The 27,711-nt window shown below is 32.8% G+C and overlaps 1 protein-coding gene across 6 annotated transcripts in view; it reads right to left on the bottom strand.

Annotated features, from left to right (window-relative positions):
• LOC115891864 (protein tincar) overlaps positions 1 to 27,711 on the bottom strand; it is a 90,899-nt gene that overhangs the window by 24,233 nt on the left and 38,955 nt on the right. For 5 of the 6 annotated variants that reach the window (XM_030912462.1, XM_030912458.1, XM_030912459.1 and 2 more), the window contains exons 5-10: positions 18,528 to 18,770; positions 16,771 to 16,961; positions 16,496 to 16,677; positions 15,892 to 16,180; positions 8,415 to 8,625; positions 7,142 to 7,307 (exon numbers count right to left, since the gene is read on the bottom strand). In XM_030912462.1, coding sequence (XP_030768322.1) covers positions 7,142 to 7,307; positions 8,415 to 8,625; positions 15,892 to 16,180; positions 16,496 to 16,677; positions 16,771 to 16,961; positions 18,528 to 18,770 — 1,282 coding nt within the window. The remainder of the gene's footprint in view (positions 1 to 7,141; positions 7,308 to 8,414; positions 8,626 to 15,891; positions 16,181 to 16,495; positions 16,678 to 16,770; positions 16,962 to 18,527; positions 18,771 to 27,711) is intronic. The other variant, XM_030912463.1, reaches the window with a different exon arrangement.

Genomic DNA, 27,711 nt, shown 5'->3' with positions numbered 1-27,711 from the left:
GCGTAATAGAGAGATATCGCTAAACCGAATAGCGTGCATGGACGTTAATAAGGCCAGGTGTTATTTCCTTTACGTGAGGTGGTATTAACTCTCTTTATTTATAGTTATCGGATCGGAAAGAATTCTGTTCGCGTCGCGTCCGCTATTTAAACTTAACCTAACTTGAATTGAATTTAAAACTTTGAAATTGTCTTTATGTAAACTTAACTAAGGTATTTTAAAACTAAAGGGCTAAAGTGCTTATTTCCAGTGCTTTATTGTTCAACGTCTGCCAGTGGGTTTAGGACAACAAGCAACAAATTCTCTTAGAAGGGCTAAGTCGTCATCTGCTGTAAACCTAAGCCTCTTTATAGGTTCTTTAGTATTGGAAGAGGTGGAATCCATATTTTGAGCCATATTTATTTAATTAAAACTAATCCCAGCTACTTAAATATCAAATTACCTAATAAAACTAAAGCAATAATTCAAAACAATTCAAACATAACCTAGAATAAAAGATCTCGCCGGCCGGCTCCGGTTGTCAAATACCCGCACATGGCCATTTAAGCAATTTTTAAACGTTATCAGAGGTTATTTAGAAAGAGCGCTTGGTGTAATTGATCCGCAAATTACGTCAGACGGTAACGTTATTAGCGGGTGTTGCGTTAAAAATTGACTCGCGCATATCGTAACCATGATAAGGTACGCGTAAATACTGGATGACGCTATTCGGTTTTCCGATATCTCTCTAATAGCTGTGCCGGTCAGGCGCTGTGCACAATTTTAGAGGCCATAAGTGGGCGTGCTATGTGCGCAAACTAGTCACCTAACTAGTGCCCGATTCCGAAAATTGGAACCACGAAAAACAATAAAGAAAAAACAAAGATTATAATCTGTATAATTTGTGATTTTAGTATCTACATACATTTATACGAACTTTTTTACTAATTTTTATATGTAGAATATGTTGCCAAAGTTTCCAGAATACAGTTTGGACCACCCTGTATAATAGATATTTTCATATTGAATTCCTACACATTTTCCTTTGTAACCCTTGGCTCAATTTCGACATTTTTTATCAATCAAAAAAGTCCCGTGTCTAGATGTACTATGGTCTAAGGTTGGTACACCTGTTGAAAATACGTAAGCCGATATTAAAAAAGGGGAAATCTGTCAAGTTGCACTTGTAATAATGACCGCGAGTGAACCCCAACTAAACGCACTATACGAAAAGCCATAGAAAGACTCAACAAGTTGAACGATATAACAAGCTCCCTTGGAAAAATGGTGGAAAAACAAATCTTGAGCTTATTCAGCTTCTCAATTATGATTTTCCAACCCTTTTTCCAGCGACGACAAAAGCGATTTTTCTCGTATATTCCAAGTTCTGTTCGATTGCGCGAGTTTTGGTTTTTCTTTTTGATTTGGTTCGAGGGCAATGTTTGTTTTGTTTGAGGAAATTGAAAAGTCGTAGGTAATTTACTTGTATTGTTCTGCTAATATGACTTGGAAAATAAATGCAGTGATTTTTTTAATAAAAATAGTTTCTTATACTGGGTGGTCCGAACTTTATTCCGGAAGCTTCGGTAGCATATTCTGCATATTAAAATATGTGTTTAAAATGCTTAGTTTTGAAGATACAGGGTGTAGATGTTTCATTTTTATTTCTAAATCGATTCCAAACAAGGACGTCACGGCACTTCATAGGATTATATCAAATGACTTAATCACCATTAAATCTTGGTGCGATTCGAACCTCCTGAGTCTCTACATTTCTAAAACTAAAGCTTTGTTGTATAAAATCTCGCTGCAGCCTTTTGTACTTAACAACACCACCACTGACGTCGTAAAATCTGTAAAATTCTTAGGGCTTGTTCTAGACAATTCTCTGAAATGAGACATGCATATCGAAGCTTTGTCGAAAAAACTGAGCTCTGCCTGTTTTGCATTAAGATCTGTTTCTAAGGAGCTTAACTTGTCAGTGGCTAGAACTGTTTATTATGCACTTTTTGAGTCGCACCTCAGGTATGCCCTTCCATTCTGGGGAACGTGTTGTGCGACTCAATTTGACCGCATTTTCAAGCTTCAAAAGGGAGCTGTTCGATATTTACTGGAACTAAAAAGCAGAACTCATTGCCAGGACTTTTTTAAAAAATTAAAAATATTAACTCTTCCTTCCTTATTTAATACGTAAGCATTTATCAGCTTTTCAAGAAAGGCCATCTCACACTTATCCACTCAGGAATGCGGAGCAAGATCTTTATTTACCTACCCCACGCTCAGAGTTAGTTGAAAGTTCAACATTATACAACTCGAAAAAAATACACAATCACCTGCCATTTGAAATCAAATCCATAACATCATTTTCTTCAGGCAAGCAGTCAGAAATTATTTGAAAAAAATCGAAATAAAAATGAAACTTCTACACCCTGTATCTAAGAAACTAAACATTTTAGGACATACATTTATACAAACTTTTTTACTTATTTTTACCTGTAGAATATGCTGCTGAAGTTTCCGGAATACAGTTCGTACCACCCCGTATATTTGTAATTAATTTATTTTTGTTGTCTAAAATATTTTGTGACGCTGATGTGCCTGTCAAGCTTAATCACTTGATTAAAAGTTTATTTCACTCAACTTTAGTTTCCAATTTTTGAAAAGTTGGATAGTTTTCGTAAAATTTACGAAAGGTTAGTGTTCTAGGGTTAAAAATATAATGAAATTGTGCCTAAAAAATATCTTTATTTAGCTGTACTAATTGATAATTTAACAATAAAAAATAAAGGAGTAAATTAAACCAATAAAACTGTCTGAAACAGTCCGAATTTCATAAATAACAACTCTTAAATGCATTTTTAAGTATACTAGCGGTTATGTTCTATATTTTTATAGCCTTCTGCCGAGTAGTTAACCGTTCTACGTCACGAGCCACAAAAATTTTACGGGTTTCCCGTATATTTAACAAGAAAAGGCATTTTCGTTGCTTTTAATGGGTGAACCATTAACAATAAACCTTTATTATGCCACTCACATCTGTTCCCAGACATACAGAGTGAACGTAGAAAGGTTCTAAAATATTTGTTCACAAAACTGTTAAGTTTTTGATCACTGTTATCATTTGGTCAACCTTTTTACGGCCTTAACTGGCAGCAAGCGCTATTAAAAATTAAAAAAGGGTTCGAGCCAAGTAAATGCTATCTAGGGCTTGACCTCGACATAATTATCATCGATTGTCATTCCCCAGCTGTCTATGACGCCGTTTTTTCCTATCACACGGTAGTTTATCATTAAATCAATTAAATTTTTTGATCTGAAAGATGATCTACTACTGAACCTATAAAACTGATCCTAAACAAAATTTTTTATGTTCTACAATTAACGTCAAAAATAAAACACACAAAAAAAATAAACTAAAAATTATATATTTACAAAAATAAATTACAATATAATATCGTACAAAAAATAAATCAAATAAAAACTAATCTTTAACCTATTTTATATACATACACACAAACATAAAACAAATATCTATCAATTTATATATACAAAATAAAATAAAAAATAAACATTATTTGTTTTTGTTTTCAACAAGTACACAAACGCATAAATAAATAAATAAAAGTGTGCGTGCATGAAACTACATTAAAACGTGATTAAATAGCGTGGGTTTCCCTGAACGCTGTTATTCAATAAATTTTCAATTTCCCTTTGGATGGAAATTGTAACGGAAATATGACAGCAGTTGATGTTTAGCGGCGGCGGCATTTGCGAAATCGATATCCCAAAATTTTTAACGCAAACGCTCGCTCATTTAAATTGATATCAAATTTACTATTTGTAGTCGAAGAAAAAAGGCTTTTAAATATAAAGTTTTGGCTCTGAAAGATCTAAAAGCGAATTGTGATTTTTTTTAAATTCACCCCCGGGAAGCGGTGAAAAAATAGTTATTTTTTATACAAGACGATAAAATGGTATTTTATCGTCGACCGCCCCGAAAAGATTAATTTCGGGAGAAAGAGAATAATTTTTTTTAGAGAATAATTCTATTTAGGTTTATTGAAGAGCACCAAAACCCACATTCAAAAGAATAACTTTAGATATTTTTGATTAGCCCGTTTACGAGTTATCGCCGATTTCTTTTTAAATATTTCTCCTTTCTTATCAGTCAAGGTAAAAGATAACTGTCAAATGAAGTTGTCATTTCAGAAATTTATCTATTTAGTGCTTTATTATTATTATTAAAAACTCATACCTACATCGAAAATATTAGCCATGAATTACACTACCGAAGAAAAAGTATTGATGATTAAATGGTATTATCAAGGAAACAGTTATCAAAAGGTGTCGGACAGGTTTGCTGCTCTGTATCCGAATATCCAGAGATTTTGAGACTAAAGGTACCCTAATAAATAACTACTTATGAGCACCAGTCAAGGTAAAAGATAACTGTCACATGAAGTTGTCATTTCAGAAATGTATCTATTTAATGCTTTATTATTATTATTAAAAACTCATACCTACATCGAAAATATTAGCCATGAATTACACTACCGAAGAAAAAGTATTGATGATTAAATGGTATTATCAAGGAAACAGTTATCAAAAGGTGTCGGACATGTTTGCTGCTCTGTATCCAGATATCCAGAATTTTGGCGACTAAGGTACCCTAATAAATAACTACTTATGAGCACCCAGTCAAGGTAAAAGATAACTGTCACATGAAGTTGTCATTTCAGATTTTATCTATTTAGTGCTTTATTATTATTATTAAAACTCAGCCCTACATCGAAAATATTAACCATGAATTACACTACCGAAGAAAAGTATTGATGATTGGTATTATCAAGGAAACAGTTATCAAAAGGTGTCGGACAGGTTTGCTGCTCTGTATCCGAATATCCAGAGATTTTGAGACTAAAGGTACCCTAATAAATAACTACTTATGAGCACCAGTCAAGGTAAAAGATAACTGTCACATGAAGTTGTCATTTCAGAAATTTATCTATTTAGTGCTTTATTATTATTATTAAAAACTCATACCTACATCGAAAATATTAGCCATGAATTACACTACCGAAGAAAAAGTATTGATGAAATGATATTATCAAGGAAATAGTTATCAAAAGGTGTCGGAGATGTTTGCTGCTCTGTATTCAGATGAAGACCGATACCTGGAAAATCTACAATCACCAAAGGGAATATTCAGAATTTGAGACCAAAGGTACCCTAATAAATAACTGCAGATGTGAAGCAAGGCAGGAACAAAGAGAAGATGCAAGAAATGATACCGACTTGGAAGTTTTATTGTGCGTGGAAGAGGACGATGGAAAGATCAGCACAAAGGAAACTTGAGGATGAAAATAGGAATAGATCACACTACAGCGTTTCGAATTTTGAAACGACATAAATACTGTTCCTTCAAATATAGAAAAGCACCAAGAGCTACGAGATGGGGACGAAATACGGCGGCAGGCGTTTTGTTTTGATATGATGGAAAGAGCAAACACGGATAGGGGAATTTTTTTAAAAACATATGTTTCACTGACGAATGCACGTTTACCTTAAATAACGAACCCAATGTTCAAAATTATCGATATTGGAACAAAGAAAACCAACACAGGTTTGTCGAAACAAGGACGCAATATCCACAGGAAGTAAATGTTTGGGCAGGGATATTCGGACACAATATTATCGGGCCATTATTTCTTACGCGAAATTTAAATGCAGAATATTATTTGGAACTACTCGAAAATCCTATTTTACCTGCTTTACATGATGCCGCTAGGGAAAATCAGGAATTTTAATGGAAACGTTATTGGCCTAAATCATACTGTAAACTGCAAGGTCTCCTGATATTTCGCCAAATGATTTCTTTCTCTGGAGCCATTTAAAAAACAGGATATACAAGGATAAAAAATACCCAAATCTAGACGAGTTAAATAATGCTATTTCTGCCGAATGCAATAGAATTTCAGTTTACCAACTAGCGAATGTAAGAAGAGAATTTTATGATCGCCTGGGTTATTGTCTAGCAGTCGATGGAGGAATATTTGAACATCTTCTTAAATCCTAAAGTTCTAACAATTTAATAGTACCTAAATTAATAAGTTATTGAATATTGTAACAATACTATGATTAACCTTGTAATTGATTACTTTATTTTACTTTAATTCATATTAATTTGTATTATAAATACGTCTTTAAGATTTCCGATGTAGGAATGAGTTTTCAATAATAATAAAGCACTAAATAGGTAAATTTCTGAAATGACAACTTCATTTGACAGTTATCTTTTACCTAGACTGGTGCTCATAAGTAAATACAGGGCCATAAGAAAGGAGAAATATTTAAAAAGAAATCGGCGATAACTCGTAAACGAGCTAATCAAAAATATCTAAAGTTATTCTTTCGAATGTGGGTTTTAGTGCTCTTCAATAAACCTAAATAGCCCTCTAAAATAATTAGGGAAGCCAATAATTGACCCCATTAAAATTTACATGGGATTTCCTATGTGCCGTCCGACGATGCAATACCCGGTATATTTAACATTTTTATTCAATTTGTTTGGAAAATTATAAATTTCAATTAAGATATTTTTTTAAATTCATCCCGAGAAGGGGTGAAAAATATAGATAAACTATTTTTGTTTTCAAATTTCAGAGACACGGTAAGGACTTTGAAAAAAAATATTTCAATAAAAGTCTCCTAGCTTCTAGCCACCCTATCTCGGTTAATTTTGATTTGAGCAAAAAAGAATAGAGACCATTTTTATGGAAAATTGAACGCTCTACAATTTTTATTTGAACTTTCTTTTTCTAGTCCTTTTATTATCGCCTGGTTGTCCGTTCCTTACCGTTTCTCCGAAATTTCAAAAAAATAATTTTGTTTATTTATTTCACCCCTTCCCGGGGATGAATAAAAAAAATCTTTCACAATTCCTTTTTAGATCTTTTTCAAAGTAATTTATATCAAAATATTGTCATTATTGTCATTTAAATGTAGAACAAAAGAAATAAAGTACCAAACATAGAAATAAAACCGTGATCTTTGATGTCTATTTCCTAAATATATACAGTGTGATAATAAAAACTCTGTAATACTATATTTTTACGTTTTGAGCATTAAAAACGGTTCTAGAACACAAATACTACAAAATTACCGGGTGATCGTGGTATTTGACAGTTCGTTGAAGGTCACTTTCTGCTTGGGTCGTTTCTTGAACCAGCAGAAGTACTTGGAACTGTCCGGTGAGTTCAGGGATGGTACTAAAGCTGGTCTGAGCCAGTAAATTTGGTCATCACTGTCGTCGTTTGTTGTTATCGAGCCTGAAACAATAAACAATTATAAAAAATAATTTCGCGATCACATAAATACAAGTTAAATGACAATGAGATTAATTTAAAGGAGGTAAAACATGTTTATTGACTAAAATATATATGGCAAAATCTATACTATATAATATAAAATCCTTAAGTGACTGACTCACTGATTAATCACGATCCTGCTCAAACCACTCAACGTAAGAAGCTCAATTTTGGCATACAGGTTGATTCTAGGGTGTAGAGGTTCGATAAGAAGGGATTTTTCGAAATTCCAGTTCCAAGGGGGTGAAACCACCCCTCAAATATTACAATATTTTTTATTTAAAAAACGGTCAGGTTTCCGAAAAAACGCTTAAACACGTATATAAAACAAAATAAAGTTTTTTTACATATTTTAAGATTTTTTAAAAATGTATACAGGGTGTTTCGAAAAATCTGGTCATTGATTAATCACAATCCTGCTTAAAGCGCTTGACGTAAAAAGCTGATTTTTGGAAAACGGATTGACTTTATGGTGTAGAGGTTCAATGAGAAGGGATTTTTCGAAACTCGAATTCTAAGTGGGTGAAACCACCACTCAAATATTAAAATAATTTTTATTTAAAAACCGGTGAGTTTTTCGGAAAAACTCTTAAACACGTATATTTTATTTTGTTGTTTTACATATTTTAAGATTTTTTAGAAAATTATACAAGGTGTTTCATAAAATATGACCATTGAGTAATCACGATTATGCTTAAACTGCTTGACGTTTAAAGCTGATTTTTGGCAAAGGATTGACTGTGGGGTGTAGAGGTTCGATAAGGAGGGGTTTCTCGATTGTTTTTTCTCATGCTGACATAAATGTGAGAAAATTTTATCCAGTTTGTATGTTAATGGAAATTCTTGCTTTGTTTTATCATCACCATTTACAAATGATTAATTCGACGCGAACGAAGTCGCGGGTACACGCTAGTATGACATAATTCTTCTGTATATTAAATTCACTCTTGATATCGTGCACGAGTTTCCTTGTACTGAATTAGAATTTATACTCAAAATACAAATTTTGAAAGATATCACGTGAGATTAGGTCAATGAGGCCCCCTAAGGATAAAAAATGGTACTTACCATTACTTTTTGACTTCTTGATCAAAGCAGCTTTCTGGATGACACCCATGATGGCCTTCTTGGGCGATGTTTCCGACACAGTGTAGGTACGACCGTTACCAATTACCAGCAAGGGTTGCTGTTGTACCGTTTCCTCGGTACGATGGTTGCTGAGATGGACATCGTGGACCAGACGCAGGGAACGAGATTCTCGTACTGTAGCTTGACCAATCTGTAAAAAAAACACATATATTTTGCTAAAATATTAATTACACATACTCAATCATATTCAGATCTAGAATGCCACTTTATCTAAAGAAGAAAACATTCGACCAATGTGTGCTACCAGTCATGGTCTTTACCATGCATGCCAAACCTGGACACTTAAAACAGACATTATAAGAAAACTGCAGGTCGTACAACGCTCAATGAAATGAAACATTCTGGGAATAACCAAGAGAGACCGTAAAAGAATAGAGTGGATACGACAAAAAGCCCAGGTAATAGATGTCATCCACAGAATCAAATCCTTCAAGTGGCAATGGGCAGGACACTTGGCAAGAAGGATGGACAACAGATGGACCACAAAAATTACACAGCTTGGTAGTAATCAAGAGCTTCCCCTAGGAGATGCAAGACCTTGTCGTTGGTGGGGAAGCTCCTGGTCAGGTGCTGGGGGGAATCCCGTCTTGCACTTGGCTTGGTCTAAGAAGCATCTCACTCATCGTCTTGTCCCTGACTGTAGTGTCGTGGTCAGGGAATTGCACCAAGACATATAACGATACCGGGCGGGGCTACGGACAGCCTCAACCTTGGGGCACCGGGGGCACCCATTGTATTTTACCCTTACTTCTACATGCGGGGCTCTGTAGAAGTGGACCGACTGTCCCTAGCGACTCATAGGAACACTATGAGATCTGATAATAATAGTAATAAAAACATCATCGGTGAAGCTGTGGAGAAACCCTCTAGCGACACTGGGAACAGTAACAATGAAAGTTCCAAGGGGCCAAACCCAAAGAGAACTACAGGAGAGGTGGCTGACACTTGGGTGAGACCATCCTCCGCAAGTGGCATACAAGCTACCACCTCCTCCAAGGGTCGGGAGCCTACCTTCTACCTCTAAACCCAACAGGCGACACAAGCTACCGTTTCGTCTACCCGGCCTGGGTCGTAGCTCCTCGACTGTGAGGGACACGGGTCTCCGTAGGAAGTCCTGGGACTGTATGATGAGTTATAACTCAAGAAAGGGGGACACAATAGATCTCTAAGGTCGCAGAGATTAACCCCCCTCCCACTTATTCTAATTCTCTAATTCTAGTAATCAAGAGACCTAGAGGAAGACCAAACCTGAGATGGGACCATGATATTAGGAAATTAGCAGGGAAAACTTGGGCCCGTATAGCCAACTATAAACAACAACTTGCGGTGCTACAAAGAGAATACCTAAATATGTGAGGGATGCTACACCATAAAGTTCAAATAAGCTGAAATTGATGATGGTGACAGAAACAGGTGTTCAAAAACACGTTGCTTAAGTAGACTATAAATAATTTTTTCTACGACTAGCCTAGAAAATGCAGTTTAATACACGGAAAACTCGATATGAAATTGGCGTTTTGCGAACTGTCGTGTGCTAACGACATGTGTCTTAGTGCTCACGACATGTGTTAATTTTTAAAATTTTTAACCTCCAATGTTTAGCTGAAACGCCAAACGCAACGCAGGAAAGTGTCATCATTACCACAAAACATCCCCCTTTAGAACTTTTTCTTTAATGGCCATAAGCGGGAGTAAAAGACCAACCGCCCGAACAAACACTAGAGGCGCCACCGGTCATCAAATGGTGTAAAAATTGCGAAAGTTTAATCATCTAATTTTGACACAAGGGGTCGCGCTTAACTTTTTCAATTTTAATTCAATATTCATTGTTTTCAAACTATATTATTAGACTTTGTTGTATTTTGTGAATGTATATATGTTTTCTTAGTATAAAGTTGCATTATAGTAATTTAAATTATATTACATATGTACATATTTAAGATTCAAATATTATGACATATATGTCAGTTGCCGTCTAAAATATCATCTTGATAAAAAGTTAGTTATTGTCAAAAGTAGTTAAAATCATGTTAAAATATTAAAATTTACAAGTTATAATTAGATATTTTACATTACTTCAACAACAAACGCATAATAGTACAGCGTAATGTTAATATGCAGGTCCAAAACAAAAAGTGCCGTTATATTTTTCAGTTTTCGTTGTCAGCCGCGGAAGTTTCAGTGATTTTAGTGTTGTCGGATATTTTTATTTGTGAAATAGAAATATTGTTAAGCGTTTTTCCATTTTATATTTTACTTTTTTCATACCTACGACAAATATACATATATTGAAATTTTATAATTCGTTTTATTTAAAAAATGTTAGAAAACAAGCTTGTAATCCTGTAATTGACATAATTGTTATGAAATATATTCCACTTAAATGTAATATATTACTTTTCAATTAAAAAAATGTAAATTTAAAAAATATATTAAAAATATATACCGGCATTAATTGAAATTTTTTGAGTGCGAACAAACACGAGAGGCGCTTTATTATTTACTTTCATTTCTTAACATGACAGACGAAGTTCTAAAGGGGGATGTTTTGTGATCATTACATAGCAAATTATTCCACAAAACTGACAAAAACTGAGTGAGTCTGCTGCTAATTTGTAGTCGTAGAAAAAATAGCGTAAAAAACTCGTTCGAAAACTTCTTTGTACACTCGTTTGATTTGTGTGTCGAACTCGTGTGCAAAACATCGTTTTCGAAACTAGTTGTTTAATAAATATTGTATTAATAAAAAGGATCTTCTTTCTAAAAAATAATAAAAAGGAAACTCTGGATCAGAGAAAAACAGACCATCTGCTGGAAAAACTAAGTCTTTATCCAAGGACCTATTTCTAAAACCACATAGGAGCTGCTAATACCCAGCAGGAAAAAAGTGCGGATTATAATAGATCTCTTGACAGGACATATGGCTCTCAAGTGCTATCTGAACAAGCTCAACCTGTCTCAAGGAAGTCTTTGCTGCAGACTCTGAGATAAAGATCCTTAAACAGCGATACTTTCTTAATAACTTTTTATTCAAGGAAATATTAGGCAGCCAGAAAATAGTTATTTTTTTAGACAAGATGATAAAATGGTATTTTATACGATAATGAATTTTATCGTCGTGTATAAAACAATATTTTTTCCATAGCGAGTTACGTTTTAAAAAATATTCAGAAATTATTATTCCAAGGAATTTATTATGAGTAGAAAAAAGATTGCACTGGGTTGGCGTTGGTTTCTATGTAATTTGACAAATAAATACAGCTGTCTCTTTAGTTGTCAGTTTTGAGTCAATATTTTTTAATTCTCTTTCGTGTCGATTGCTGATTGAACTAGAGCCAAAAATGGCTCAAAACGAAATAAGTAAATTACCAACAGATATTCAGGCTGAGGCGACAAACGCCATATCCAAACTTCTTCCATTTAAATCCCCAATAACTTATGAAAAGGAATACAATTTTTTTTAAAAATGGAAGCAATTAAAAAACGTGCGAGAAGAAATAAAGTTTTTAACCTATCTTCGCTGTTAAAGTATCATTTAATCTACCTTTGCGGTTAAAGTACTATTTTATCTACTATTTTTGATAGATATAAGACAATTTTAACAGTTGCTATGGAAAAAACATATATTAGATGTTCTCTTTCTCACTCAGTATAATTTTCAATGATTTAAAATCTTAAGTCAATACATAAAAAAATACACGATAAAAACTACAGTTAGAAAGCATCTAAATTTAGTCGGATTTCTCCAAAGTTTTTTCTCCAATTCTGTCAAAAGTACCAAAAACGCTTCGTAAAAATCCTCCCGTGGGAGGATCAAGGGATGACATCGTGTTAATTTAGAGGGAGGACCCTGTTCCGGCTCCCGGAATACTCCGGTTTAATTAAAAATCGATTTTCCACAGAGGAAATGAGACGGAACTGCCGTCCCTTTAACTTGAGTTAGTTTGTTTGGTTGTTTAAGATGACCAAACACTGCGGCGTTTGTTGTTTCGTTAGTTTGGGTAGTTAAACACACTAGTTGTCAAAATTATTGCTTTAATAACTCGTTTATTGAATATTCTTCCATTATTATTTTCTCTTATTATACGAGTTCTTCTTAAAAGAGACCTTTTAAATTAAAAAGAAGAAAGGAGACTCAAAGTCAATCCACCAGTAGCTTTTTCTGGGCCGTATTACAAATTTTTAGTAATTTGAAAGTAGGTTTTTTGGCAAATAACTTTTAGATGCCTATTAAAATAACTCTTTTCCATAGCAACTGTTAACATTGCCTTATATCTATCAAATATAATAGATAAAATATTACTTTAACCGCAATGGTAGATTAAATGATACTTTAAGCGAGGATAGGTTAAAAACTTTACTTCTTGTCGCCTCAGCCTGAATATCTGTTGGTAATTTACTTATTTCGTTTTGAGCCATTTCTGGCTCAAATTCAATCAGCAATCGACACGAAAGAGAATTAAAAAATGTTGACTCAAAACTGACAACTAAAGAGACAGCTTTATTTATTTGTCAAATTACATTACAGAAACCAACGTCAACCCAGCACAATATGTTTTCTACTGGTAATAAATTCCCTCGATAATAATTTCCGAATATTTTTTAAAACGTAATTCGCAATGGAAAAAAAATATTGTTTTATACACGACGATAAAATTGCATTTTATCGTCTTGTAACTATTTCTTTATTCTATAAATTTATTTCAACTTAAATTTGAACCCATTCAACATACTCATTTACACCCTTCAATGTTAATATAAATAAAGTGAGATACTTTTTTTTGTAAAAACCCTTCGTTTTATCTCTTCGTGTTTAAGGTTCCGGATTTCGGGATTTTCCAGGCTTTTATCCAGCCCACTACGTTCGTTCCAGAGGTTTGCTTGCCAGCTTTAAACCGGATTAGACTATTAAATGGAGAAACCGGCAGACGAGTGAGTGGGGGAAGTGGGATGGAGTGGAGAAATGGAGATTTAGAGACAGGGAGAGCATTCCAGAGTATTAAAATCTGGAAAAATTACATGTAATATCCCCACTTTCATCTTTGCATAAAAAGATTACAGGGTGTTGTTGTTACAAGTTATACAGGGTGTTTGAAAAAACATGTGCCATCTCTCGTGGGGAGATTCCTCATGTAAAAATATGATTTATTTCTTATATCAACACAGGTCAGATTATGCTTTGTTACGTAGCTACAGGAGGTTAAAGTGTCCTTTTTTTCGATTTATTTTAATTTTCTTCCAAGTAGAGGTACTTTTAGCGTTTCGAATGAAATTTTGAGGAAGTGCGACAATAATGCGTTTTTAATGCTAAAAAAGTGTTGATAGATTGATTAATCAGGGACGTGCATAAGGAATATTTTTCTAAAAAAAAACTGTGTGCCATTGACTTCTTTGCTCTTGTTAGCACAGTTCTGTAGGCCATTCAATGCCGATTAAAAGTTGTCTCATGATATTTGTCGATTTCAGTATCAGTACTCTTAATTATGCCCATTCTACTAAAAAATAAGATAGAAACAGTTAATTTATTTTAAAGTCGACGAAATACCATAATACTAGACGTATTAATATATTAATAATAATTAAGATATTAATAACAGTGAACAAGAAACGATGATTCAGTAAAGTCATGGTAAACTTTGGAAAAAAGTTGCTTTTGACGTAATAGTATAAACGTCAAATTGTTATTAGATCAACATTTTGATAGTTTTATCAGCGTTTTTTATCTTTTAATTGCTTTTGCAAAGTGCCTTTATTATTTGAAATAGTTGAAGTTGTTGATCTAATAACAATTTGACGTTTATACTATTACGTCAAAAGCAATTTTTTCCCAAAGTCTACCATGACTTTACTGAATCATCGTTTCTTGTTCAGTGTTATTAATAACTTAATTATTAGATATTAATACCTCTGGTATTACGGTATTCTGGTATTTCGTCGATTTTATAATAAACTAACTGTTTCTATCTTATTTTTTGTTAGAATGGGCATAATTAAGAGGGCTACTGATACCGTGTTCTAAAAATAAGGTAATTAAGGGCTTATTTTTTGGTATTTATTATAATTTTGCTAATATCTTCGGTTTGAAAGAAGATATCAAAATGCGGTTTTTGGCTGTCTTTTTAAGCTATTACTACTCTATATTATCAGCTAAAATTACATATACTATTGCATTTAATTTTTTTGAAAAAACGCGCAATGTTTGTTAAATTGTAAGACAACGCCCTCTAGCGTCTACGTTCAAGAGCTTATTATTATTGTTTATATGGTACAATATAGAGTAAGAAACGCTCTTTTAAACGAGCCCTTGCTTGTTGGATTCCGATCATCCAATCCAGAGTTATTAATATTTAAATAAAAACAGATCTAACCTTCCTCCACCACTTTATTTTGGTAGATAGGGGAAAATGGCTCTAACAAAAAATATTCAAAATTTACTGAAGATTATGAAGCTATTACTTATAGTACACCTTATCTAGGCAAAATTGTGTAAAAACTGCATTTTCCTATTTTTTGTTGCAGTTGCGCCCCCCAGCGGTCGTTCTACAAACTTGAAAATAATTTCAAGCAATTTTCCATAACCTTTTTATCTTTTATAATCTCTTATAATTTTTCTCGTATCCACGTTCTTTTAAGGTCTCTCTTGATTATTCCCAGCAAGGAAGAAATAATGGACAATAAATCAAAATATAAAATATATCTCACTGAAAAACGAACGCTTAAAACTAAACTCCATTTTAAAAATAAGTATAGTCTGCTCACGTTAGTGCCAATAAATTTACCCCCGAGTTCCCGTACGCCCTCCAGAAAAGGAAAACCGGGACTACATCCAGATAATATCGCACGAATCCCAGTTTTGTAGCGGACCGCAATTTTCCGAATGTATTGTAAATTGTAAAGGCTCTCCAGCGCCTCGCAACAAGGGAAAATACATTTTCTTTTCGAGGAAAGCCTTTAGATTTTTGTGGGCTGGCGATTCACCTTTCAAGAATAGTATCGAAAATGTCGACATTTCAAAGCGCTAAATTCTATAGACGTGTCTTTGCGAGTTCTTAACTTGTTCTATAAAGTTTAGTTTCAATTCTGTCACGTTGAAACGAAAATAAATAAATTAGATTTAAAAGTTTATTTTAGAAGAAACTAATCTAATCTACAGGGTGGTCCGAACTCCGAACTGTATTCCGAAAAATTCGGCAGCATATTCTTCACATAAAAATAAAACTTCTCCGCCTGTATCCCCAAAACTAAGCATTTTAGGACATACATACATTTATCGAACATTTTTACTTATTTTTATCTACAGAATATGCTGCCAAAGTTTCCGGAATACAATTCGGACCACTCTGTATAAAAGGTAGGAGGAAATTATGACTCCATACCTTCTTATTATTCTACTCACCGTAATTCTTATTTTAAATGTCCACGCCTGCTTGACGGTCAGGAACAGCCAAATGACGATCCAGAAAAACAAGTGAAGGATGCCTGCGATGATGCAGATGAGCGTCACGTCATCCAGACTTCCCCTGTACACCACTGTATGATCGTGGATCAGGGGGGCGTTGCAAATACCTATGGAGATCAGAACGCAGAATGCCGCGCAGTGTGTGAAGTAAGTCCAGGCATTTCCAGAGGATGTTTTTAAGGTTATGAGCTTTTTGTCACGTTGACGATTCAGAAATGACGTGAATCTGAAAATACAGTTTTTGAGCGAATATTTCAAAAGTTTAGATATGATATGTACATTCGATTCAGAGTGTCATTTTCTATCGAATAAAGTAAAAATATACCGAGGATGCTATTTAAAAATCGTTGTAGTCATTTCCGGTAAAACAGGAAGTGACCGAAAACAATTGAAAACGTCAATCAATCATAATTTATGTCATATATTAACATACCAAATCTCATTTTTTTGTCTGACAAAATAAAAAAGTTATAGGGGTGGGCCACTTTTGAAAGGCCCCCGGTATTAACCAGTATTATTGAAAAATAACTTGTTTATTTACCTGGTATGTCCGTAAAAATACATGACAACGCTGGAAGCGAGAACTAACAGGGTGGACAACATAAATAGTGCAAATGTTACTTCGGCGTTGAGCAAAAACGGTGTTGCACGATCGAAATTTTTGTACAGTCTTGGACTATGTTGCAACAGTGGCAGAGATGTCCATAAGTTGGCTACATGAATCTGGAAAAAAAAATAAAAAAAAGTTTGACAACATTTATTTTTAAGAGACCCTGTAGGTATATTTTGTGATAAAAATGCGATTTTTCAACTTACTTTGTATAATATGCTCATGCCAGAGTAAGATATTATAGTATGAAGACCATTGATGAGAAGTTGGAAAGAAAATATCAAACCCAGGCATTTGTTGGTGGACCAGAATAAAGCTGGATATCGTATGGAGTATATAACTAATGCCAGCACTAGGTTAATGTATTCCAGGGATAAAGATGATCCTAGAGGACCTTCTGAAACAAAAAAAAAGTTGCCTAACTTAATCTGTGGTGTCGTTCTAAATAAACCACTGCGAATACATTTTCTTAGTTTTTTTGTCCCGAAAAATTAGAAAACCAAACCACTGTCATTTTTTAATTGCGTATATTTAGGCTGTTTTGAACGAAATATTGAGTAGTTTTCTTAATATTAATTATATTTTATTTTTAAAGCCTATATATCCGCGTTTTAAAGATAAAATATTGTTCGATACCAATTTTTCGCTTGATTAATGTTCAGTTTAAACAAAAATCCAAACGAAACGCTTTAAAAACTAACGAAAAATCACGAAACTCTAATAATTCACCGTCAAAACATCGGAATAGACTCAATAAACAACGGAAAAAAGTATGTATTATCGTAAATCTGTCAAACAGACAAAAACAATGTTCGTGCGATGAAAAACCCAGTCCAAACAGACCGATTTCTACGTGACGCTTTAAAGGAAAAGCTTGTTTACCCGTGAAAATCAGGAGAAAATTGTTTGGACGGTCTTGTATAAACGGTTTTCCGATTGACAGAAGACGCGACAGAAAGGAAATCTTCGGTGTCGATCTAAACCCCCGAGGATACAGATTTTTATTTCTTTTTTACGTTTATTCGTAGAAAAACAAAGTATGTTTTTGCCAGAGATTGCCTTAAGCCAGAAAATATCCAGGCATTTTTGGCAAGCTAGCATAATTTTAGGTGTTTTTTTTAAATTAAAAACATTTTTTGAGAAAAAAATCATGAGTGTGTTCAAATCAGTCTAAATCTAGGCAATTAAAAAATTACAGTGGTTTGATTTCCTACTATATCAGAACAAAAAAACGAAAAAAAATCCTCAGGGATTTCCAAGTTTGACAGATTTACGATAATACATACTTTTTTCGTTGTTTACTGGAGTTTATCCCGCTGTTTTGACGTTGAATTATGAGAGTTCCGTGAATTTTTCTTAGTTTTTAAAGCGTTTTGTTTCGATTTTCGTTTAAAATGAACATAAATCCAGCGAAATACTCGTCAATGATTTCGAACGTATAAAATATCAGTTTAAACAATTTTTTATTTTTAAAATACGAATATGTATACTTTAATGTATGATTTTGTAATGTATGTTTAATGTATGGTTTTGTATGATTTTTGTTTAAAATGAACATTAATCCAGCGAAATATCGGCATCAAACAATATTGTATCTTTAAAATATGAATACATATGTCTTAAATCTAAAATATCATTAATAGTAATAAAATTACTCAATATTTCGTTGAAAACAGCCTAAATCAACGCAATTAAAAATTACAGTGGTTTGGTTTCCTACTTTTTCGGGACAAAAAATACTCGTCACTGATTTCGAACGTATAAAATATCAGTTTAAACAATTTTTTATCTTTAAAATACGAATATGTATACTTTAAAAATAAAATATAATTATTAATACTAAGAATATTACCCACTATTTAGTTCAGGACATAGTAAATATAAACAATTAAAAAAATGACAGTGGTTTGGATTCCTTCCTCTTTCGGGACAATAAAATATATAAACATATATAATAACTCACCACTGTCAGTGACTTCGAACGTGTGATTCTCATGTCCAATGATATCTTTCAAAGTCTTCATCACTGTGTGAGTGACGTTGGCACTAGTAAATGCCATGGCGTCAGGCTTAGTGTTGGCTTGGTCCACTGTCAAAGGAGCTGGAGACGGTGTAAAGTTAGCGCTGCTCGGCGAGACAAAACTCAAAACCACCGATCGGTCCCGGTGTGATATCAAGAAGTCCAGGTCTGTGTGCCAGACGTATTCTGTAACAAAATCATCAATATTAACGTTAGATCTTATATTTATAATATCTAATATATTAGTTATTGTGACAAGTAGTTTCCGTTGGATGAACGCCAGTAGTGTTTACAAAAAATAACTATTTTATTTTGTAGATTTTTCTTGCAGTGGCGAAATACCCATATACGATTTTTTTGGAGAGATGAATCAGCCACATGGGAACAGACGTTTTTTATAAGCTTACGTAATATTTAAACCGTTTTGAATTAAAATTGCAATCTTCCAACATTATTCAAGACGGAAAATAAGGTTTTAAACTTCAAAACCTTAAATAAGACGTGTAAAAAACGTAAAAAAGCATCTCATTTCGAAGTTTGTAATCGGTTTACGACAACTTTTCGATACTTAATGCATATCCAAGTCCCCAACGTTTCGACTTGCGGTTTTATTCAGAATTTCCCCCTTTCTCAGTCCTTCCAAAGATGACTTGCAAACTAATAACAGCCTAGGAAAGTCCGTATACACCGCAAGCAAGCCAAATCCAACTTTATTTCGATCGATGTTGGGGATAAAGTTAGTCTTGGAAACGATGTTCGACACTCTAAAATTAGATTTCATTAAACAAAAGCGAATTATATCTTGTAGAGTGTTTTTGATGGGTATTCTGTCATTTTTGGTGTATACAGGGTGTCTCAGGCTGAGCGTGCATTAGTTTCTAAAAATTTTTTGGTACATCATTGTTTCACAACGAGATCTATCGATTAAATGGCAAGACGTACGTCTTTATTGCTATCTTTCTTTATTATGTGTGCTTTATATGAAAAAGAAATAGATAGGTATAAAACGTATCGTAAGACATTATCGCACATTCTGGCTGGCGGAAAATTTAAATTAGCCTTTATTAGTAGTATTCTTTCATTCTGAAACTGAAAATTTTCACTTAAACTGATTTATTCCCGATACCACGTAAAGGGAACGTGGTGTAGAGAATAAATCAGTTTAAGTGAAAATTTGCAGTTTCTTTCAGAACGAAAGAATACTACTATTATAAGGGAAATTATAAAAAAAAAGCAAAAATTGTACTGTTTTATAACCATATTTATTTATACATAAAAATAAATAAAATTTTTATAATATAATAAAAAAAATAACAGTGTTTATTCCACCCACCTACCAATTTTAAATGCAGAAGAAGTGACTGCTGAAAGGGCATTAAAAATCTCATTTTCGAAAAAACTGCCTAATTGCAATAACAAAGTGAATATCCAAGCAAAGAAGACTTTACGAGAATCATGATCCTGGACCATTTTCAAGTCCAGTTTTAATCCTAAAACAAAAGTAAAATAGGTATATTAATAAAGTTTCTGGTTACTATAAACCAGCTATAAACTACCTACCCAAAAAATGAAAAGAATTAATTGTATTAATTTGTTTTGTTAAGAGAGAGGTTCGAAATATTTTTGACACTACTACTTCTACTTTTTTCTTAATAAGATGATAAATATAACTACTTACTTTTATTTTACCGGGTGTCTTTAACATATCTACCAAAGAAAGGGGGCACCAATACATATAAAAAATAGATGATACTGGGTCCTGCAGCAAATAAAATAACAAATAGTATAACCGAAAATTATAAGTAACAAAATATAAATAGATACCTATATGGAACAAAGGAATTTGTTCCCTATCCATATTCATAAGTCAATAAAATGGAGAGTTTAGAAAAAAAAGGTAAATTAACAAAAAAAAAATACAAACATGACGAATTGTCATGATGTTGTCATCTTGGTTGTCATGATGACGAAAACGAAAGGCGATTGTTCTAATTTCTATTTAGAAATTACGTTTTATATGGTTGCTTCTTTCTCTCTTGTTATATTAGAATGAGATAGTGGGCCCAATAGACGCAACGCGCAGATCAACATAAATAGAACGAAATTTTGCGTTCTGAGTTGCGGTACGGGAACGTTGTCCCTCTTTTTGCCATTTAATTTGCCAGTCTCTTTTTATTTGTTTGTTTATCTAGCTTCCTTTGACATTAAGTGTCAAACAATCAGACAATTTATTTCCATCTGTCAGAAACCGAATTATTTGAATTTCCTATTTCCTATATTATAAATAGACCACATGTCTTCTTTTAATGGCACAGCAGCTGTGGTAATCACTAAATTTGACTTTTAGGCATAGACAAACAAATAAAAAGAGACTGGAAAAGTAAATGGCAAAAAGAGGGACAACGTTCCCGTAGCGCAACTCAGAACGCAAAATTTCGTTCTATTTATGCATGGTACAAAGAATACAATATTGCGCCATGGTACAAAGAATACAAGGTATGATATTGCGCAGGTTGGTCGCTACGTCACAGGTGATAACAGGCGCTATTGGTCAGCACGCTCCGCGCGCCAGTTCAAATCGTCAAGATATTGTTATAAACCTGTTTTTTTGTTTATATACCGTCATTGAATTATCGCTAAGCAAGTTACTGTGGAGCAGTGCGTAAGGAGTTGGGCTAGGAAGCGAGAGACCGGAGTTCGAATCTCGGCCGGGACATAACTTTTTATTTATTTTTTTAAATACTGTTGTATTCTATAGTTTATTTTTGTAGTATAAAAAAAGAACTATTTATTCTGTTATTTTTTCATCTCCGGTATTAATATAAATTGACTGTTGGTACAATACCTCATTTAATATAAAATAATATTCTACTTTTTGAAATGTATCAGGCCCTAATTGTACCTAAAAGTAATATATTTTTAATGATATACCATATTGTAAACTATTTAATATTTCAGTCACTTAAAAAGTTAATTTGCATTGAATAATTGCCTACCATTAAAGGAAATTTGAGCTATATAATCTTTGATGGGCATATTCTGGGTATGCAAATACTTCCTCTAAATTTTGGGTGTCGTTCAACGGATTTATTCTCAAAACCAGAAACATCTACATATAAAAAGAAAAGCACAGGTCACTAATTATAATAAACTTTACCCTTGGAATTACTTCCACTAATTATAATAAACTTCACCCTTGGAATTACTTCTATCACAATTACAATACATTCATCTGCATTGGCATTTTCTACTTTTCAATGGGAAACAATAAAATTCCCAACATTTTTTAAATGATGTAACAATTCCTCTTGTGGTTACTTTTCCATATATTATATCCTCATCTCTGTCCTTATGTGAAATCAGAGGCAATGAACATGAAAATTATTTACCATAAACATCGCAAACTAAAAACCTAATAAACAATTTTATAGATACCGAATATAGAAATAAATTTAGTATTCTTACCTATTATGGTCCAAAGTCCAAATCCATGTTAATAGATAATTATTATTTTTAAATATATTTTTTTGGAACTGCTGGTTTTAGTAATTATTAAATTAAATGAACTAAAAAGTCTTAAAAATAAACAATTCTTAACCATAACCCCAAAAAATGCAGATCTCCTGTCAACTTTCTTTATTTTTTATTTATTCCTCATTTTCCTAGTGACGTCACAGGTGGTATGCGCGAACTGGAACGAAATTGGAGCCGCTATCGATCATACCTTGTATTCTTTGTACCATGCTATTTATGTTGATCTGCGCATTGCGTGTATTGGGTCCACTATCTCATTCTAATATAACAAGAGAGAAAGAAGCAGCCATATAAAACGTAATTTCTAAAAATAAATTAGAACAATCGCCTTTCGTTTTTCGTTTTCGTCATCATGACAACCAAGATGACAACATCATGACAATTCGTCATGTTTGTTAATTTTTCTTTTGGTGATTTACCTTTTTTCTAAAACGCTCCATTTTATTGACTTATGGGGAACAAATTCCTTTGTTCCATATAGGTATTTATCGAAGTTTAAATATCTTTGGTATTTATATTTTGTTACTTATAATTTTAGGTTATACTATTTGCTGCAGGAGCCAGTATCATCTATTTTCTATATGTATTGGTGCCCCCTTTCTCTGATAGATATGTTAAAGACACCCGGTAAAATAAAAGTATGTAGTTATATTTATCATCTCATTAAGAAAAAGTAGAAGTAGTAGTGTCAAAAATATTTCGAATTTTTTTTCATTTTTTGGGTAGGTAGTTTATAGCTGGTTTATAGTAACCAGAAACTTTATTATATACTGTTACGTTTTTCGTCGGTTCCGTGTGGATAGAAAGTCACAATTTAGTTAAACACTATTTATTTAACACTAATTAACAAAAACAATAACGATAAAAGACTTATAGAACTATTTAAAAACGATTTATAACTAAGAATTTATTTTGAATTTTAGCGCGTCAACTGCACTTGTATATTTATAACTGCCTTCTCTAGGCCACAGCCGCCGGCTTTTATACCTACAGCAAAAGAAATCTAGAATAGTCCATAGATCGTTAGGTGCATAGAGAAGGTTTTCGAATGTTCTCGTATGTATTAGTCCATTCCAGTGGGACTCGATTCTTCTCGAACGAATGAATCATTACGGTGTCTATTCTTTAATGCGATGTTAAGGTCATCTGAGGGCGGGGCATATAGTTAGGTTAGGTCGAGTCCACACCGGTCCGCAACAATACCTATTTTTCTTTTGTTTTAGTATTAAAACTGGACTTGAAAATGGTTCAGGATCATGATTCTCGTAAAGTCTTCTTTGCTTGGATATTCACTTTGTTATTGCAATCAGTTGCAATTAGGCAGTTTTTTACGAAAATGAGATTTTTAATGCCTTTTGAAACAATTGCCGATCGTTTCCTGCAACAGTCAGTTCTTCTGCATTTAAAATTGGTAGGTGGGTGGAATAAACACTGTTATTTTTTGTTATTATATTATAAAAAGTTTATTTAATTTTATGTATAAATAAATATGTTTATAAAACACTACAATTTTTGTTTTTTTTTATAATTTCCCTTATAATAGTAGTATTCTTTCGTTCTGAAAGAAACTGCAAATTTTCACTTAGACTGATTTATTTCTTACACCACGTTCCCTTTACATGGTATAGGGAATAAATCAGTTTAAGTGAAAATTGTCAGTTTCAGAATGAAAGAATACTACTAATAATGCTATGCGATAATGTCTTAGGATATGTTTTATACCTATCTCTTTCTTTTTCATATAAAGCACACATAATAAAGAAAGATAGCAATAAAGACGTACGTCCTGCCATGGTCCTGCTAATTGGTTTCAAAATTGTTATTCTGAGTTGCGCTACGGAAACGCGGTCCCACTCTTTACCATGAGATTTGTCAGTCTCTTTTTATTTGTTTGTCTATGCTTTTAAGCTATACAAATTTCTTTGACAGGCAGTTCTTTTTCGTCCAAAAATTTTAAATATTTTTTTTTCTCAAGAACGGTTAATGTTATATTTGTATTTCTTTATTATATTCAAAAAAGGATTAAGTGTACAGTTAAATTAAACTGTAAACAAACAAACGGTTTGTTTACATTTTGCTTGTATATATTGGTCCAAAACAAATAAATCTAAACGGTGAGTCTCTCTTTTATACATTTCTATGGACAGGAATAAATAATTAACCGTGACAAAACGAAAATTGATGGGATCATTATTTTGTCGCAACAAAAAGCAATAAAAATTAACTCCCGGGGGTTTTTAGGGATCGATACTTAATAACTACCACTACGGCAGTTTTTCCTGAGTTTTCTAAAACGGTGTGCGGCGGAATTCAATGGGGAAAAACAGCAGGCAGTAATGAAAACGTATTCCCTCGTGCCCAACTAAAATTGGTTGGTTTTCACGAAAAAGGAAAACGAATAAACCACAGAGGCATTTTGAAGAGAAATTAAAACAATTTTTTTTGGTACACTGATAAAAAATGATCAAAAAAAACACAAAATAATGCTTATTTAACTAATATTTCATTTCCATTTCATTCTATTTAATAACAACAATATTTTGGAATACAAAAGAAATGATAATCATACTCTACAAGGTTATGACAAAAAAATCAGCTTTTTCAGCTATTTCTCTTTATTATAAAAAAAAATTCTGAAAGATTTAATTGTTCCAAGTAGAATTAAATGTTTCTGATTTTTATGTATAAATAACTTTAATATTTTTTTTCTACAAACGTCAAAAAATGACAAGGTGATAGCAATGTGCTAAGTGACACTTTATTTCACTGTTTTCATTTTCCTACGTTATACCCTGACAGGGTGCGCGAAGTAATGCGCGAAATGCCTATTTCGCACACTGCATGTAAATTATATGGGATTTTGGAATTTTGATTTTTGGAAAATGAGGAACTAAATCATAACTATAATTATTCATTTCGAAATATTCAAATTTGACACTGTAAAGACTCGGTCTATGTTTGTTTTTGTATCGGGTACTTTAACAATCAAAATTGAATCTTTATCCATAGATAAAAGAAAATAATCTACTATTAAGATAGATATGAAACTAATAGTAAAATTTTGGGTCAAAGCGCCACTCCGTGTTTTTAGTGGAGACTACGTTTAAACCAGCGCCTTCGCCTTTTCTGCTGTAAATGTTTTTTATGTTTATATTTGAATTCAAAGGATGTATTTTTAAAGCATTTTTTAAAGTTACACTGATATATTAGTATATCAGAGTAACTTTAATAAAACATAAGAATATATATATTTTACAATTTATTTTTTTATTTATTTTACAGAGTTTCATGTAAATGATCGTAAGTCGACTGGCTGTCTAATGAATAGACCGAGATTTATAGATTTTAAAGCGAACGGAAAAAATCAAACAACGAATACATACCATATATTTTTCTTTTATCTAAGATACATACCTTATCGTCTTTTGGAAACACGTACATTTTTGCAGTTTTGTTAGTTTTTTTGCAAGATGCAACACAACAAGAAAACACCATTTTTACAGTTAATAAATAATAAAACTATTTCTGACTATGATATTTAAAATTTAGATAGATAGAAAATTAAAAAACAAACGAGTATTTGCAAACGCAGGCCCAAATTCAATAAAAATCAAAATTTTTCTTGCGAAAATCAGGCTTTTTTCACTGAAAAGGTATTTTTTGATTTATCAGCAGTCAAGTTGACAATATACAGGGTGTTTACGAATTAGTCTAAAAAAATTATGGTCTGATTCGTCATGTGTTCTTACACCACTGCTTTTTTTAAAAAAATATTTTTTTTCCTTGACTGGCCATCCTTTTTCAACAAAATTGATCTTTTGCGTTTTTCTTGTTCATCAAACGGTTGTCGAGAAAAAAATAAATATACCTATTAAGAGCCCGCCTTAATTCGTTTTCTAACGATTTTTTATTTTTTAGATTAATTAGGAAACACCCTGTATATGCATATCACAGGCAACCAAATAAACTAGTAACCTCTAAAAATTATTTTTCCTACCACTAGCGACATACCGTGTTTTCAGTGTGTACTAAATTATTTTATCAAAATTTCACCATATAAGTTTCCAAGCAATGTCTTTATCTTCTATGTTATCAACCGTCATTTTCAGCAAGCACCAGAAATACCAAGTATTAAAACGACCTAAAAGGAAATCGATGACGATGTTCAGTAATAGAAAAATACATACATTCCAAGCTCACGCTGTTTTTTTCGAAGCAATAATATAATAATAATAATTTTTAAGGATATCCCGATTTTAATCTTTGTAGAAAAAATGTTGGTTGCAACTCGTGCGCGAACTACTTTGGTGATCTCGACTCGAAAAACCCAAAATCATTAAAATTCAAAAAAAAACGGCGTCAAAGTAAAATATTTTTCACTTCCTTCAGATTCTACATGAAATTCCAAACACTAAAGTTTAATAATTGCAACTAACAATGATTTTTTAACATAAAAAACTTAATAATTTAGTTTTTGATTAGGAAAATAAAACTAATGAATATAAATATTAAAACACAATGAACCCTATAACTGAAAATCCGTTTTTTATCAGCTCATGCACATAAACGGATAAACGCCCGAACAAAAATAGAAAATAATGAAAATAATGCTCTGGGTGATTAAATCCACATATTCCATTAGACTGCGAGCTTTCCTGGTCGTTAATTTCCACTTTAAAGCTGGCCGGGAACGATGATGTCGATGATGATGACGTAGACGGAATTTTAAAGCCGTTCTGCTGACGTTTTATGGCTTTCAAACTTATCTGCGCTCTTTATTAGGGAAGTTTCTGGCGATTATTCCGGAATTTCAGCGGTTATTACAGTTTGGCGAGCTGTGTTGACCGATAAGATTACTCCTTTTAAAAAAGGAGTAAAATTTAAAAAAAAATAAATTAAAAAAAATAAAATATTAAATATGGAACATGATTCTTTAGCAAAATAGTTTTGGTATGTTTCAAGAAGTTTTTCATAATATCCGAACAAACCGCTTAATTTTTTTGTCATAACCTGGTAGAGCATGAATAACACTTCTTTTATGTTGCAAAAAATGGTTTGCTTGTATCAGTGTTGTTATTACATAGTAAAACTTGTCTAAATATATAAATATAATACAAACTAGAGCTCTGGAAAAATAACAATTAAAGTTTGTTATAAGTGGGATAAAGTAAAATGCTAAAAAATATACACTCTACATTAAATCAAACATTTTAAATCAATGTAACAATATATTTTGTTGACCCAGATTTACCCACTTGTTTCATTTACCCTTCTTTACCTCAACTTGTTGCTACATTATGAGTTTCCAACGTTATTTCTTATCCAGTTCCATTTTGTTAGCAAGTTCTTTTGTTTATGGCAGTTCTTTCAAGCTTCGACCAACAAAACAAAAGGCCCGAAAAAAAAGCGGAGCTTTTTAATTTCTAGCAGCCATGAAATAGGCGTTTTCCACGTGCTTTCGGAAGGTATTTAGCAGTCCCTTTGGTTTTTAGCTTGCAAAAGAAGCTTTATTCTCGGCTCGTTGTGATGTATCGTTGACCTAGTTTGACAATAATAACGGAGTTTCCTATGAAATTGAAGTCAGTGTTGCATG

Source organism: Sitophilus oryzae, unplaced genomic scaffold (genome assembly GCF_002938485.1).
Source record: "Sitophilus oryzae breed Bouriz unplaced genomic scaffold, Soryzae_2.0 scaffold_119_pilon_pilon, whole genome shotgun sequence".
Taxonomy (NCBI): domain Eukaryota; kingdom Metazoa; phylum Arthropoda; class Insecta; order Coleoptera; family Curculionidae; genus Sitophilus; species Sitophilus oryzae.
Note: the sequence above shows the minus strand (reverse complement) of the source record. Positions and strands in the feature narration are given on the sequence as shown.